The sequence below is a fragment of the Leuciscus leuciscus genome, assembly GCF_965113295.1.
Source record: "Leuciscus leuciscus genome assembly, chromosome: 19".
Taxonomy (NCBI): domain Eukaryota; kingdom Metazoa; phylum Chordata; class Actinopteri; order Cypriniformes; family Leuciscidae; genus Leuciscus; species Leuciscus leuciscus.
In genome coordinates, this window is record NC_138743.1 from 31,056,996 (window position 1) to 31,074,548 (window position 17,553).

At 37.5% G+C, this 17,553-nt stretch overlaps 2 protein-coding genes across 12 annotated transcripts in view; one reads left to right on the plus strand and one right to left on the minus strand.

The window, feature by feature from the left end:
- dpf3 (double PHD fingers 3) overlaps positions 1 to 4,760 on the plus strand; it is a 37,879-nt gene extending 33,119 nt beyond the window's left edge. For 3 of the 4 annotated variants that reach the window (XM_082147515.1, XM_082147514.1, XM_082147517.1), the window contains one exon: positions 1,416 to 4,760. In XM_082147515.1, coding sequence (XP_082003641.1) covers positions 1,416 to 1,483 — 68 coding nt within the window. In that variant the 3' untranslated portion in view covers positions 1,484 to 4,760. The remainder of the gene's footprint in view (positions 1 to 1,415) is intronic. The other variant, XR_014200264.1, reaches the window with a different exon arrangement.
- rgs6 (regulator of G protein signaling 6) overlaps positions 3,760 to 17,553 on the minus strand; it is a 79,822-nt gene continuing 66,028 nt past the window's right edge. For 2 of the 8 annotated variants that reach the window (XM_082147498.1, XM_082147499.1), the window contains exons 8-18: positions 17,056 to 17,132; positions 16,254 to 16,335; positions 14,994 to 15,068; positions 14,813 to 14,911; positions 14,643 to 14,704; positions 13,070 to 13,180; positions 11,853 to 11,978; positions 9,864 to 10,050; positions 8,793 to 8,882; positions 7,727 to 7,780; positions 3,760 to 7,033 (exon numbers count right to left, since the gene is read on the minus strand). In XM_082147498.1, coding sequence (XP_082003624.1) covers positions 6,983 to 7,033; positions 7,727 to 7,780; positions 8,793 to 8,882; positions 9,864 to 10,050; positions 11,853 to 11,978; positions 13,070 to 13,180; positions 14,643 to 14,704; positions 14,813 to 14,911; positions 14,994 to 15,068; positions 16,254 to 16,335; positions 17,056 to 17,132 — 1,014 coding nt within the window. In that variant the 3' untranslated portion in view covers positions 3,760 to 6,982. Of the gene's footprint in view, positions 8,288 to 8,792; positions 8,883 to 9,863; positions 10,051 to 11,852; positions 11,979 to 13,069; positions 13,181 to 14,642; positions 14,705 to 14,812; positions 14,912 to 14,993; positions 15,069 to 16,253; positions 16,336 to 17,055; positions 17,133 to 17,553 lie in introns of all 8 variants that reach the window. The other 6 variants (XR_014200261.1, XR_014200262.1, XM_082147500.1 and 3 more) reach the window with 6 other exon arrangements.

A 17,553-nucleotide genomic window follows, 5' to 3' on the forward strand; every position in this document is an offset into this window, starting at 1 on the left:
TATACATACTGGGAACTATATTCTCAGAAGGCAAAGCACTGCTACTTCTGCGGAGTGATTTACTCCAACTCTGAGCGAACTCTCTGCTCCTCACCACGGGGCTTCTCAGGTGCTGCGACTGCGAGCAAATCACTCTGCCCAAGTAGCAGTGCTTCGCCTTCTGAGAATATAGTTCCCAGTATGTATACGGTTAGAAGATGGCTGTGTCTCATGTGACCTTGTTATTAGTACACGCTGTGACTACACAAATCACAACATGTAAATAGGAAAATGTTGACGTTATTTTGTCACTTATTGGGAGCAGTATGCTAGCTGGAGCCATTTACCTCCAGTCTTTGTGCTAAGCTAGGCTAGCGGTGGGTGCGTCAGACAGTCACGGCACGCACGGAGATGAAAAGGGTATGTACGGACTTATCTAACTCTGGGGGATACGGCGAATAAGCTAAAGTCCCCAAAAGTCGGCGTGTTCCTTTAAAATATGCAAACCAGTAAGTGCATTTCTCAAAACAATTCGTACAAACAGCACCACACACCTGCAAAAGCCTGTGACTTGCTCAAAATCCTTAGTTCATCTCTCAAAAGTATTTATGTCAATAAACATATCAGTGCCATCAGAATGACAAGTCCTTGTGTCATTGTTCACAAACAAGATGTTGTCAATATAGTCAGAATTTTTATATTTAAACTACGGATACGATTTTGATGACAATGACTGAAAATTCACAAGACTGCACTTTATCTGTATGGCATATATACATATCAACAGTGCAAATTTACACATTGCGCTGTCTCTGTGTGGGATATTGATTGCAAGAGATTGGACAGGTTTCATGGTAAATATATATACACCAAACACACACACTGTATTATATGTACGTGTGTGTGTGTGTGTGTTTGTGTTACATTATGTCTCTATAAAGTATATTTACTGTATAATGTAAAATACAAGTGGACTACTGTAATCTAGCATTACAGTAAGTATACAGTATTATAGTATAGTGAACACTGTCTGATTACACACCTGTTCTGTCTACAAACATTTGAATGATTGAGGACACGGTTGTTCTCCCAACATTCGGCTGCACCTGACCTTCCGACCCGCCTCTGCCTTAAGGTCACGACTGAGAACATGCTCCACAATAGTGGCCCTTAGTTTTTCCCTAACATTTCTACAATCTTGGCCTCTTCTACCTCTTCCACTGTTTTTCCTCCCTACCCTTCCACCATGCATCCTTAATCCTCTTCTTCTTCCTGGCTGTTGACCCTGTTTGATTCCTTGTTGTTCTTTTTGTTGTGCTCCGTCTATATACGCTTGCCAAACGAAGCTTCACGAGATGTACCTCTGAGCTATTTTAGGAGAACTGCTCGATCATTGGTTGATCAAGCCCTTTCCATTTGTCTATCCGCATCCACAGGAAGTTGGAGTTGTCATCTGTGTCTTGATCTGCTGAAGGATAAGGCATCTGGTTTCGGAGATCCGTAAGCGTTGAGGTCCCACACAGACACGCACAGCAGACTCAGGATGGATGTTTGTCATGTTTTCCTCTGGAGTTTTCCTCCTGTAGTGTGAAGTGGAGATTTCCTCTACCTCCGTGTTACAAACATTTCCCTCAATCAAGTCTAGGCAATCGACAGGTCACAAACGTAGCGAATCCAAAGGCAGGATTGGGTCCAGATTGTCTGCTCGCCTAGAAATACAACTCATATTTATATGAAAAGTACTTAGTTAAATAGCAAAACCAGTATTAGAACTATATTGCGATTGAATGAAGTGATAATGAACCTCTTGTACACACAAAAATCTCCTGAGCTGTGATTCTAAGCCATTATTTCTTTGAAATTGCGATTGACAAAACCAGTTTTAAGAAATAGCAGATTTTAAAGTTAATATCATGGTGACAAGCTGTTTGTACTGTAAATCTGTTAGTAATAAAAAGCAACATTACCCAGAGACACACACCAGTGGTATAAAGCAGACCCCTTTTCATTTGATTTGGTTTCTTTTCACTTTAATCATGTTTTTAATGTGTGCATGATGTAAGCTAAGGATATATATATTTATATATTTTTTGCAAAGACATTTTTGGCTTGCACAAAGAAAGAAATAATGAGGATAAATGTGATTAGAAGCTCATCTTTCTTACTGGGATCATCATTCAGGTAGACATTTAGAGCTTAGAATCTGAGTTATTGTGAAAGCAATCTTTATCTAAATGGCAAAAAAAAAAAAAAATCCATGTATCAAAGCAATAGTTTTGTGTGGTATATAGTTTTTACTATTATCAGGACTGGAAAATAATGTGTTTTTTATTTGTTCTTATAGCCATCATATTCAAATACACCTAATGCTTTTCTTTGTGCAATGACGTTGTATTGTCTTTCCAAGCCTGCTTTTTTTCCCTTTAAGTTCCATGTTCTAACTATTAAATGTGAACATATTAACTGTTCAAATCTTTATGTTATTCTGTGTCTACCATATCTGGTTATGCTCCAGGAACATTTTAGTTTTGTGTCATAGAACCTTCTATTGTTCCGTCCGCCTGTTTGGAGCCCTTCATACCTCTCTGAGTGAAACATCTGTTCACTCCATTTTGTATTTCTTTGCTCATGATATATTAGCATTTCTATTTCCATCTGGACATTCTCTCATGTCATTCCCAGCTCCTTCACCTGTATAATACATTAGAGGCTCTATTTTCAGAGCCAATTCATCAACACTCTCCAGATCTGGCGATCTGTTGAATATTTTAGCTATGCATTTTTGTCTATTTCAAAAGGTCATCTACATTACATTTACATTCGTTTTTTGGCAGATGATTCTTTGCCAATGAGATATTGGCATTAACATGGTAAAAAAGGAGTGAGCAATGTCTTAAAGGTTCCAAAATCAAAGTAGTTTTGATGATGTTTAGAGTCTCTAAAGGAAATATAATTTTTGTTGTTAAAGGGATAGTTCACTTTGAAATTAATTTTTGGTATGTTTTAGCTTACCTCAAGGGCATCCAAGATGTAGGTGTCTTTTTTTCCGCAGTAGTTTCAATTTTGATATTTTTAGGTCAAACCATTCTTGTCTGTCAGTCATATAATGCAGGTCGATGGTGGTCACTGTCTCAAAGAGCATGCACAGAGTCCAAATTAAAACAATTCCCCGTCGTCCAAATTAAACAATTCCCCATCGTAAGTACACATTGATGGCCCAAGACACGAAACGAGCGGTTTGTGTGAGAAAACGAACAGTATTTATATCGTTTTTACCTCTTATACACAGCCATGTCCAAGTGATCTGATCTGACGTGTACGCAGACTGGTGCATAGATATATACACTAGATGTCGCCTTAAAGACATTCGTTCCAATGAACTGCCGTAGACAAGGCGACATCTAGTGTGTATATATCTATGCACCAGTCTGCGTACACGTCAGATCAGATCACTTGGACATGGCTGTGTATAAGTGGTAAAAACGATATAAATACTGTTCGTTTTCTCACACAAACCGCTCGTTTCATGTCTTAGGCCATCAATGTGTACTTACGATGGGGAATTGTTTAATTTGGACGACGGGGAATTGTTTTAATTTGGACTCTGTGCATGCTCTTTGAGACAGTGACCATAGACCTGCATTATATGACTGACAGACAAGAACGGTTTGACCTAAAAATATCAAAATTGAAACTACTGCGGAAAAAAAGACACCATCTTGGATGCCCTTGAGGTAAGCTAAAACATACCAAAAATGTATTTCAAAGTGAACTATCCCTTTAATGATTTTGTTTAGAATAAAAAGAAAAGAAAAAAAAATGACTGAAGAAAAAGAAAAAGAACCGACAGCTGATGCAGTATGACTTTTAACACTTAAAATTGTTAACCCATTCTAATTCCCGGGTTATCTTTTTTCATGTTTTGCACTGTATTCAGGTTTCGAGATTTCTCACTGTACAAATGTAAATCCTGGGTTAATGTTCTTTTTTGGATATTTGCAAAGATGGGCTATAAATTGGGCGAACACAAGCGCCTTGTTAAAATAATTATGTCTTCCTTTCTAAAGTAAAAGTGTTATATATTTCATTGCCTGTGGTTAAAATGGGGTTAAAGGGATAGTTCACCCAATTGTTTTTTTATTTTATTTTTATTGTCATCATTTACTCTCCCTCAAGTTGTTCCAAACCTGTACGAATTTCTTTCTTCTGCTGAACACAAAAGAAGATATGTTGAAGAATGTCCGTAAGCAAACAGTTGATGGACCCCATTGACTTCCATAGTATTTTTATTTTCCATAGCCTACTATGGACGTTTATAGGACCTATCAACTGTTTGATTACTAACATTCTTCAAAATATCTTTCTTTGTGTTCAGCAGAAGAAAGAAATTCGTACAGGTTTGGAACAACTTGAGGGAGAGTAAATGACAGGATTTTCATTTTTGGGTGAACTATCCCTTTAAAAAAAAGACGATAGTTAAGCAGCAGCTTCAACAGAAGTGTAGAGAGTTGTTCAATACGAACGGATTTCTTCTTAGTCCAAGAGTAGAAAAATTCAGTTTTTGAGTTATAAGCACGATAATCATTCCAATTAATTTGTGTCATGGATTGTTACAATGACATTTCTTGTATATAATCACCTGTAATACAAACACAAATGTTGAATACTTTTTAATCCTTTCCAGTCACGAGAATCGTTTTGTAGTTTTTTTATTATTTCTTATGCCCTTTTCTTCTTCTTATCCTTGTTATAATGTAAAATGTAATAAAAAGATAATTAAATCCAAGGCTCTGCTGATTTCATGTTTCTTTTTCTTTTTTTTACGAAATTGGTTGTACCGCTCATGCTGACCACTAGAGAGCAGCACATACACACTAACAGACGAGCTGAGAGACATCACCTTACCTCTCAATCCATTTAGTGCTGATATTTCGGTTCGGTTTCATGAAATCCTTCCCCAACAACAGCTTTACTGACATTATTTAAGTTAAATTTAGCTCATGGAATCACAATTCTCTGATATAGCCATATATGTCACAACAAACATTTAATAGATGTTTAATGGACCATCACGCACAGTTTGAACTAAAAATACATGACAAAATGGTGCGAGCAGAGAAAAATGAAAAAGCATTCTTGAGCTCTCCAAATGAAGGTTTATTGAAGGTCTCAGGACTCCCTCCTTTCCATTATCTTGACCTATTGTGTCTTCGTCTTTTTTTCAATGAAAAAACAAAAACAAAACAACCTAAAGGCAATAAAAGTCTTTAGAAATATTCCATGCATAGGTTTGTGCTGAATATGGCACTTGTGCCTCTAAGTTATATTCCACGTTAAGTATTCTACACATAATCTTCCATATTCAGGATTGCTGCAAAGTCTATACATTCCATTTAAACCTAATGTACAGTTATGAGTCAAATCAACTACCTGAAAATGTGTAGAGGAAATGTTAACCGAACACATTTCTGTTCTGCCATTTGACCATTTTTTTAACTTTTGGACAAATGAGAGAATTGATGTCATTCAAGTCTATGTGTCTCTGGCAGTGATGCGGCTTCAGGGAACAATGATTGGTTGGCTGCTCGATGTCCTGCAAAAATACTTTTCTAATAGATGGTAATCCCACAAAAACGGTCTACTGTTGACATGTTAAGAGTGAAGGGCTGTGATCCCCAGACAATTGTGCTCAGAGCAAATCATCATCATCATCATCATCAACATCATCATCATCATCAGACTAATCACTACACCGACACTAAGCGACATGAAGCGCTTACATTCTACATTGAATCTACAATACCTTACATTAAAGCAAAGACAAACATAGCTGACAAGAACCAATGTCTTGGTTTCAAACATACAGTAATATCAGATGCTTATGAAAGCTCGATTTCATAATTATGGGATAAAAAGTCGAAATTATAAGTCATCATTTATTTTTAGACTTTAATAATAATTTCTAGACTTTTTGTCATCTTTTGTGTATAACTTAGTCATTTCTGTTTTTATGACAATGTCTTTTTTATCTAAATTTTTACATTTTATCCCATACATTTCAATCTAAACTTGACTTAGTATTCCACATTTCTACATTTTTATGTGGTGGAATGTGCCTCAATAGATGCTCCTAAATAATTGTATGTTGTTATTAGTTATTAAAGCTGTTCAGGAAACATACTGACCAAGCATCTCTGGCATCCAGTGTTCCTCACTTGTGCAAAAGCAATATTCTGCGCTCTGAATCATCCTACAATACTAACACTTTTATTGTCCAGCTCAGTATTTCTTTATTCCTCAATAAAACTGAGTCTAAAAGGTATCACTCTACATCATTCTCATCTCAGTTAGAAGTATCATGTGCTGATAGGCGAGTATAACACATCCAGTAGACACAGAATAAATAATTCTAGTCTCTTCAAAATGGCAGGAGTAATAACAATGTGCTTTTCCGATCCCCTTCGCTCCCACATTCATTCTTCATATTCAGTGACTGTTCAACACAAAGAAAAGTTCTGTGCAAGCCTTAACCACAGTCACCGAAAGCCCTTGACACGTTCTTCACTCCTCTGGAATGCTCTGAAGATTTGAGACACATCCTCGCTTCATCGGATTTAATCGTGGACGGACGTCCCGGACTGATTACTGCACACCTTCAAATCTGACAATGAACGTTTTTAAATGGATATCCAGCGAGACAGTCCTGTCCTTTCTGCAGTTTGGTTATAGGTATCATATAAACGTATAATGGTTCTCTAGATGGTACTGGGAAATCTGACATTCATGTATGCAGTCTGTGCAGTCGCTGATTTAATAGACGCCGTTTGGAGATTTTCTTGGACTTATTGCATGCTGCCATCTAGAGTCGGTAGCTGTGCGGTGTTCGGGTGGGTTTCGGAGAGAGGGTGGTCCGTACACATGGCCCGCCGTGGCCACGATGCTTCCACCCCAAAAAACTGCAATTTCTCTGGAGGGGTCTGGACTTCTGAAAAGCCAGGACTCGTCAGGAGGACTGCATGAGGCCTGTCAGTCGTTTACTTGTCAGAGACTTGCCCTGAAACACAGTTACATTATTATTAAATGTCAAAACTCTTTTAAAGAGTCAGTTAAAAAAATATTTTGCTCTTGCATATGAATGTTATAATTCATCAGCAAAATTCCAAATATAGTGGCATATCATTTATACAATAACGACATACATTTTTACTTTATAACAATGTATAAATTCATAAATAAAAATATATATAAATCGAATGTATTTCTATGTAATGTATTTATTTTATAATCAAAGATAAATTAAAAATAAATTATAGATGTTCCGATTATAAAATAACATAATAAAAAAAAATATTTATAACACGCACGCACACACACACATACACACACAATGTATACAATGTATTTATTTGTTTACATTATTATCAAAGACGGGTGGGTGAAATTAAATACAATTTTAAAAAGTAAAAAAAAAATCTAAAACAATTTATGTTAAAATATGCAGATTTATATCTAAATATATACTATATCTATATTGAATTAACTTCACTGTCCAGTGAAATAAGCAATTAAAATAAAATCTGTCCAGTGACAGCGTAAATAAAATAAAATCCTATTGAACTCGTTACATGTTTCTCTGAAAATATCCCATTTTCTTGTGATCACATCTGACCACCTTCCAGAACTCTGAGGTAAAGTTAAATAAGGATTGTTAAGGCAGACTTATTTCTAGACAACAGGAGCCACTCACCACAGTGCGAGTGAATTTCTCCAGGGATGTGCGGCGGCCTTGCTCAGTCTCAGGCTGTGGAGCCCAGGTTAATGGAGGGGAACAGGGGAAGATACAGTGCACAGCACCAGGTTAACATGTGTTAGTGCAAAAACATTCAGGACAATTAATGTTAATCGGATATAATCACACTGGGGACAAGACTAAATTAAACTGCACAACAGTACCCATGTTTAGCCATTACAAGTTGGCAGTAGAGTAATGCCGGGGACACACTCAACGACTAGCTGAAACATTCTAAGACTGAACTGAACACACTTACAGACTGAACGCAACTGTCTCTGACTCGCCGCGTTTGGGCATGATCACTCGTATCAAATTACATTCATAATCGGCCTTACTGTCGTTAAAGTGTGTCCCCGGCTTAAGTTGGCCATTAGAAGATAAGTTGGCTTAGTATGTTTTAATAAGTGCAAACTGAACACTCGTTTGAAATCTTTTCACTTTTGTTTTTAGTCAAAATGAAACTAAGGGCTGAAATACTGTCCCTGAAGTCAAGAACTGACTAGGAAGGAATTTCTGCTGGAACACCAAAAACAACAACAACAGAAATGAGATTTTACTTTGAAGCTGTCTTTCTAAATCTTCATTTTGTATGGTCGGATCAAAAACAATAAAAAAATGATAATAAAAAAATTATATATATATTTTGGCCAACGTCCAAGAAACAAAAAAAAAGTCAATAAAAATAGTCTTAATTTAAAAGAATTTTCTGTATTGACTTTCTACAGGTGTTTCCCCCAAAAAATGTTTATTTTTTATTTTTTATATTACAAAAAAATTATTATTATTATTGTTTTTTTGTATTAGGTTTTTGTATTAAAGGAAACATCTTTAAACTTGGAAAAAATGGAAAATATCCTAGCTGAAAATTTCTTACAGCACACCTGAGATGCACTGATTTTTGTTGTGAAAGTTTTGCTAAGGGATATGTGAAAAAGTACTGGGAAAAAAAATGCAGACAAATTTATCCAGATTCATTATACACGGCAGAAATTGCCACGAGACATTTGAGATTGAGACTAACCTTCTTTCTGGCCAGCAGGAGGTCCTGGTAAGCATTGGAGCGCAGGAAACGTGGGTAGCTGTCACTCTTCATCAGCTTGTAGATGTGGTCCTGAAAGAGAAAAACATTGGAGGCTGACGGGAAGGCGAAAGAAAAGTGCCTCATTGCAAAGTAATGAGAATGAGCCAAGAATCTTCAAAAAACCAGCTTCCTGTCCTCATGATCCTGCTTCTTATCGCAATCATAACTTCACATATGCAAACAGAAATAAATCTGTAGGTTCTCCCAAAGGAAGTATCAATCTATATCTGATAAGGCATATCTTGCAGCAGTAGTAGCGAGACTTTGCTACTTCAAAAGTAATGTTTAACTTAAGGTGCACCTTTTTTTTTTTCACAGTTAAGCGTAATCCCCTTGACAGACTCCTAGCAAGTATCTTGAGAGACTCTGAGCTGTAATTTCATGAATTCTTTAACATTCTTCAATTATTCTGCTTTGAATTTTCTGAAAGCAGTAAGCTTGTAGTTGGTGACAGTTTCTGGAATAAAATGGATTTCATAATTCCAAAGAGATAGTGTATCCTTCCCTGCTTCTTGAGCATTCAAATGCCTGTTATTCTGTCTCTTTCATCAACCGTGTAAATGTAGATAAATGAAGGAGACAGACATAAGGCAAACTCTCTTGAACAAAGCCATGAGGACAAGGACAAGGAACAGATGATCTATCAGCATTACTGAACATCAATCTCCCCGAATGGCCCAAAGCCTATAAGTTCCTCCTCATCAATTCAAAGAATGAAAAAGATTCTGCCTTGGGCACAACTTGTCCCTAAGTGCAGCTTTAATACTCCCTCCGTCCATCAACAGACCTAAAAGCCCTCAATCATCTGTAGAAATGTTATGCGTTCACACACTGGTTATTGAACATAATAAAAAATAATAATAATGTACAATTGTTAGATATGTCATGACGTCTTCTCATTTAGTTCATATAGTGGGATCATTTCCCGAAGTGTAGAAATGGTGTGGGAATAGTGAAAAGGAACTGAAGCCATCAGTGGCCGAGCCCAGCTTCCAGTGACAGCTTACTCACCTGGGCATCTTCAAAGCTGTAGCGGCCCGCGTCTTTTAGATTCTGACTGGTGCGCTCGTAGCTGTGCGAGTCCAGATTGATGGCATTGGGAGCTCCTTCAGCGAGAAACTCTTGCCAGATCTCCTGAGCACGAGCTGGCACTTCCTGCAGGGGGCGGCTCTTCAGATCTTGCACAGCCAACCAGAACCTAAAGAGAAAACAATAATAATCGTCAGCTGTATATAGAGTATTGGTAATGGGAGGATGGTACAAATCAAATGAATTTTAACATATGTAGTTTTATTGTACAGCTGAATGACGGACGCTACAGTTATACACTGAAAATATCTGCCCTGCTCCGTACAGCACGAGCTGCAGAGTCTCGGCACAGTGCAGCAAGAGTCAGATTTCATTATGTGACGAGAGTAAGGAGAGATGAGATGACTGACAGTCAATGACTGTCAATGTCGGAGGATTTGGTGCGGAACAGATCCCGAGCGCCATTGACAAATTTCTCATCTTGAAAAATGTGCGGTCAGTACCGCTGCTCCCTATTCACAGAGTACATGTGATCGCGAATTCAAAAGTGAAAAACATTCCAAAGCAATTTCAATACCTCAAGGAATATTGCAAATATGTGTTAGGTTATGAAGAAGAAAAAGCCTTTAGCCATTTTATGGTAAACTAGTGAATGCCAGATTATCATTCCTGCAATTTGATTTGAATCATGCACTACGTTGTTGTTCCACGGCCATGTTCACTCCATAAAGTAGGGTGACCATACGTCCTGTTTAACCAGGACATATCTGGCCAGGATTTCGAGATCGCCCAAAATGCCCGGGATTCGGCTTTTGCTTTCTACAGTCACCATTCATTATGTTTACATTATTACATTATTTGACACTGACACGTACGTGCCAGCTTTGCAGGTCATGCATTCTGCTTCACACGGATCCCGATCGAGACGAAAACACGGGAATTTTCTTAGCAATGCTAGAACGCACATCAACCGATCACTTGTTTAGCGTTCATGTGAACACTACATTTAGATTCACCAATCGGAATTAATTCAGTCCTACTGAATCAAAAGGTGTGCATGTAAACAAAAAGAATGGCGACGAGAAAGCAAAAGCCGTATCCCGGATATTTTGGGCGATCTCAAAATCCCGGCCGGACATGTCCTGGAATATGGTCACCCTACCATAAAGCCAATTTTTACTCCCAATCAGCACTTGGCAAGTGTTACTTTTGGACCCTCTTTATAACGCTGATGGCAATTGCATTCCCAAACTCTTTAGTAACAAACACCAGGTTAATTATTTAAGTCAGTACACACTCATAGCTTGCCATGACGGAGAGAGATATAGAAGCAACTCCAACTCTCATATCACACTTGCTCTGTAGCTCTATTGATCTCTGCAGTGTAGAAGTGGTTTAGGGCCTAATGGGCCCAAGGGAGAGTCAGGCAGTCAAGAGGACACATCACTTTCACTCTCCTCACAGACTGGCAAACATAAGAAAGCCCCCACAGAGGCTATTAGATGCCTAGCTGGGGGATACGTGGAGATGCGAGAGAAAGAGAAGGATGAGAGATGCATGGAGACAAGCAGCATTTTATCTCTAGCCTAGTCACTTTACGGCTCCAGTGACCTGCATTGTCTCTGCAGCTCCCTTCGGGGCCTCGCTGTCCTGGTTGGGGCGTCTCCTGGGGCCCACCGCCGCCTCATTTGCCCCACGATGCCCATGTGTTTGCATTAGCTTATCACAATGCATCAGTGATCAGGCTCTGGATGTGATAATGATCATGTACCATCAGTGAATTTACTCGCTCTTTCTCATTGCCGATATTAAAGCGCAGCTCTGCGGTTGAGGTCTGACCTTTTGCTTGTTCTGTTCTGCTACATTTTGTGCAAGTCATTAACAGTAGAGTGGGAGGTTAAGAGAGGGATGAGTATAAAGGGGAAAATGTCACAGAAGTGCAAATGAAATATTGTGCGATGAAAGGCTCACAGGAGGTTCTCGGAGCTGAATTCGGACTCCAAGAATTTAAGGAACTGCTCACGGCCCACTGGGTCCTTTAAAGCCTCGTCCAACGAGAAGCCCCACTTCTTTACTCGCTGTTGACTCGGGTCCTTACTGAGACAGACAGACAGACGGAGGGAGAAAGACAGTATTTTATTTATTTAACTTGCATTGTTCTTTGCGATATCTTCTGACAGCTGCTACTGCTTTGACAACACAATGTACCATTGTTTGTCATATTAACAAGACAAAGATGAAAACAAAGAGAGAAAGAGACTGTGTGTGTGAACACAAGATCACTTAATCACGTCTAATAATATCTTGTATATTAGTCTTTGAATAAGTAACAATATGTAAAGCTCCACAGGAATGCTCAGCTTAATTTCAATATCTGTTAATAAACTTAATAAGGTAAATTAGTCAACCTCTTTTTGCATAATTAAGAGTCACATTGTGAACACCCAGAAATGAAACTCTAGGATGAGCGTGTGTGTGTGGGATGTATTTATTCATTTCTGTCAGGGCATCTTTGAGGCGCTGTATAAACGGCTCAGGCAAACAGAGAAGAAGGAACCTGCAGTGTTTTATGTAATTCAAAACAACATAAGGACTCCGGCAGACTTGAACTACTTGAGATATTCAGAACAAGGTACTACATTAGTCACAATCCTGACGAGAGGTCCACCAATCAGGGTAGTCAGTGTTACTATGGAAACATGACTCCCGCTCTGCGAATGAAGTCATCAAATCAGTCTCCCCGCACTCTCAATTTCACAGTCCTGTGTTCTCAACTACAGTTTTCCCTATATATTTTCACACCAAGTTGTGAAATATATGACTTAAAATCAGTTGTGTATCTTCATTGCACATTTAGTTCTATCACTTGCCATGTTTTTTTTTCCAGTGAGATTTTTGTCTACAATTCAGGAATTGTCAGCAGACCTTTATGTTATTTTAGGATGGACCCCAATTTGAGCAACAATGGAGTAGGGAACAGTAACATAGAATTACAGTCACACAAGAACTTCAAAATAAAACCAAAAGGAAGCATAAATGAAAATCAAAAAATGTATATTGAATGCAGAAGTTACAAGGCGGACAATTAACAATTAAGATCTCCTGCATCCTCTTTCTATCATTTAATGAAACCTGCCTAGAGAAGAGAGAAATCTAAAAAGAGTGATGTGATATTTAGGTTTTCAGACCTTGCCTCTAGCTCCCAGAAAGTGACATCATCACCGATCCAGGGGTTAGATGGCTCTGGTACTGCCACAAAGGGGTCATAGTCAAGATACTGCTCAGTGTAGCTCATCAATCTGCAAGACAAAGGTATGAAATCATGTCTATATTTTAATATTATTGTACTGGAACAACATTCCAATCAACCAATCAGATTTAAAGGACAAGTTTAGTTACAGTTAGACATTCTACTACCTATAAGTAACTTTGTAACAACATGCCAGCTACCAGTTATTAGAGTATTAATAAACTGTCTGCTTAATATCGGCTAACACTTTATTTTGATGGTCCCCCATCAAACAATTTACTGACTATAAGTATTTTTGCAAGTAAATGTCAACTTAATCTACTAACAGTCCACTATTACTCTAATGAGAGTTAGTTGACGTGTGTTACAAAGTTTATTATAGTTATTACGCGGCTCTGTGGAATGCTTGATTCTGATTGGTCAATCCAGCGGTACGTTTTTCCTTGATAACAACCGTTGAAAACAGATAACACAGGCTCATCCGGGTTACTGAAGTCAGCAGCGCTATACGCCTGCTATGAATGGTTATTCTTAATGGAAGTTTTGCATTTGGTAAGCTAATAAAATATTAAACCTCAGTCAAATCAATATTTTGTGTACAGTTATTTAATAATGCCATCCTCTCCCTCTCATATGGACTCGCTCTCTCTTGTTTTATACAAACGCAGCTGCTTTCATGACTTTGTTTTGTACACTGTTGGATTACACTGTTACAAACAGGTACAATTTTAAAACAGTTTAATCTGAAATCAATATCTCTTATCTCCATAATTATCTATATGGCGAAATGCTGTGTAATAAGTGGTATGACTGTATACAATATCCCTTAAATGTCCATCTAGTTTGAACTTGCTGCGCTAGCAACTGCTCTCTCCGCGGAAGCTTTGTGTTTAAAGATCTAATAAAATATTTCAACTCTTATTATTTAGGCTACTTATGTGGCAAGTAACTGTAATAAGCAGGATAATGTACATCCAGCTGGTTATTATCTCAGAATAAATCCTCTTCAGGCTGATGCAAGACCTCATCACCCTGTCGGGGGTTTATTCTGAAATAACAACTGGCTGGATGTACATTATCCCTTAATTCTGTCAGTAATACACATGGGGTTTGTCTGTAGTGTTTTATAAGAAAGAATTAAACATGTTTCCAATTTTTTTTTTTTTTTTTTTTTTGTTAGATACCTTGATGTGAACGGGCCTTAAATGTTGTCTCTAAAATAATTCTTGCATAAAAGTATTTTCAAAGCTATTTATTATCAAAATGATCTCACTACTCGGCAATAACATTGAATTTACTTACAACTTACAAGTACTTAAAAATAATAAATAGGACTATTAAGGAACCAAAATCATTAAGAGGAATCAGAACTGGAAACATTTGATATGCTTTATGATTCCCATCCCTAACAAGCAGATTTTTTCCTCAAATAACCTAATATTAATTGCATGTATTAACATTTGCTGAGAAAACTTTGATATTCATGGACAGAACAAAAAAAGAGGACCTACGTATCAGCGACTTTGGACATTTTCATACAGTGTCGATCCAACTGAGTGTTCAAGAAAAGAATCTGAAAAAGACAGAGCATCTCCACTTGAGCATGTGAGTGATCCGTTAAATATTAATAGCCACTGTGAGGCTGTCAAGAATCAAATTCACAACAATGCTTCGCACAGACCTCTTTCTCTACGTCCTCTCTGGTGTCCTTGCTGCTCTGCTGTGAGGGTGTGTGTACAGGACTCTGAGTCTGTGTGTCATCCACGATCCCATACACTGACTGTGAAACAGAGACAAAGATGGGTTATAATACAATCATCTGTCTCATACATACAGTACACACATTAAGACAGCATCAGCACCTTTTTCACTCTTTGAGGATTCTTTAGGCGGCGACACTTCCTGATGTCCATCTCTGTGGTGTTGACACACCCAGGCTGTGAATCACAATCATATGTAAATATAGCTATAAAAAACCTGATACGATGTGCACATTTCCCACTATGATCGTCAATAAATCAAATGAACACAAATAATTACAAATACTATTTTCTTTAAAAAAAATGTTAATGTGTTACCTATAAAGTCAACACTCAAACACTCATGAACAGGGTTCTATTAGTTAATGGAATAGCTAAAATAAAATAGCAATGAATAATAGGCTACTTTTACAACATTTATTGAAATGGGTTTATGGGATAGTTCACCCCAAAAATTTTTTTAACTACCCTCATGTCATTCCGAACCAGTAGTATAACTTTATTTGTTTAGTGAATCACAAAAGAATATATTTGAATAATGTTGGTTTTGGTTCCCATTGACTTCCATTGTATGGACAAAAAACACTGAGACATTTCTTAAAATATCTTCTTTTGTGTTCTACAGAAGACAGAAAGTCAAACAGATTTGAAACAACATAAGATTGAATAAATGATGACAGAATTTTCATTTTTAAGTGAACTATCCCTTTAAATGTTCATTTCAATACATTTTAACCAATCAAGTATGTTTAAATTGTATTTTTATTTTGTATATTTGTATATTTATGAATTCACATTAAGCTAAATAATAAATGCTGTAAAATGTTTAGTTCAGAATACCTAATGCATTAAATGTTAACAAATTGAATATTATTGTAAAGTTTACTCAATATTTTTAATCTACTGACAGTGCTACAAATGATATTACAAAATTGTTTTTGCAGCTTCAAATAAAATGTTTTGTACAAAACGCACTAATTTGCTCAAATCTGAAGGAATCAGTGCAGATTTTTAAACACTATTTTGGGGTTCTGCAGACTGACACATATTTTGAAGTTGCCTCAAATATCCTTTTATGTACTCAAGAAACTTCAATATGTATTTGAAATGCCCCAAAGTGCCTCATTTTTATTTACTAAAGGAAGCGTCAACATAGTTTGAGCAGGAACTTCTGTGATCCATTTAGCAAGAACTGCCCTTTTAAAATGGGCTTTGAGGTTTTCCAAAGTGCTAATCTGCGGAACCACAAATGGTGTCTCAAGTACTTAATTTTTACAGTGTGCCTATTTGATCTATTCAATTCAAACAAAGATGCAAACACAGCAACCCATCCCGCACTGGATCCACCCCTCACACACACACCACAGGACGGTGAACATCCCAGAAGGCTCTCTCTTGACTATCCAGAATCTTTCTCTCCGTTTTGTCTTTTTTCCTGTCGATCCTACAAAATCAAAGAAACACAAAGCTGCAAGACATTAATATTAAACAGAGAGCAGGAAACATTCCCAATCCCCACACACACACACACACACACACACACACACGCACGTCCTGCATCACAAGTTAAAACAGACAAAGAGCAAAGCCCTTGTGCTCATCAAAGTTGCAACCTGCCTGCGAGCAGAGCTAATTCATATCCATTCCAGCAACTTCACTCTTACGTAACTGACATTTGCTGCATCACTCTCTCTATCTATCTCTCACTGATCCTGGTTTTGAGCCCTGAGACTCTTTCTTTCATCTCTCCTGTTCCCTCTCTCCACAAAATTGGGGGTTTCGTCTAGAAAAGGGTACTGCAGACAGTGTGATGATAGACAACGACTGATGATCAAAAAATCTCAGCAGGGTTGACTTGTGTTTGCAGCCCTCGGCCATCAGATGAGGCTCTTCAGCCGATGTTTGAAGAGTGCGAGACTGCTTCAGTCGATGAGAACCACTCCAAATCAAAGCACATGCTAATACGTCTCGCCCCCAACAACTACACATCTGCAATATTATTGTTACATTACATCATAATGAGAGTTTGTGTATATACAGTACGTATGTCTTTGTGTGAATGTGTGTGGGCTGAATACAAAGGGTAGATCTGTCTTCAACAGAGGAGAGGGCAGGTATGAGTGAGAGCAAGTGTTTGCGTAGTTGTCCTGACAACAGCACTTACTTGACCTGTGCCTCAGCCTGCATGAAGATGAACTCCCACTTCCTGGCAAAAGCCCTCTGTAGTCTTGCTAGATTCTCCTGAATGAAAGAGACAGAGATAAAGTCAACTTAAATAATTTCACATTGCCAAATGTAGTAAGCCATCCAGGTATTTAAGGCTGAATTTGGAAAAGCAGAGTAGCATACTTTCCCCGACTCTTACTAATTCTTAATATATTTGAAAAATGATGGCATAAGTAGTAAAAACAAGTATGCTATTCCGAATTCAGCATATGCATACAGAAAATTCACATACATACCTGTACATAATAAATACATATACATAATATATACTGTTAAAAAGTTTGGGATCTGTAAGGTTTTTTAATGTCTTTAAAAGAAGCCTCTTATGCTAACCATGGCTGCATTTATTTGATCTAAAATACAGTAAAAACAGTAATATTGTGAAATATTATTAACATTTAAAATAACTGTTTTCTATTTGAATATATTTTAAAAT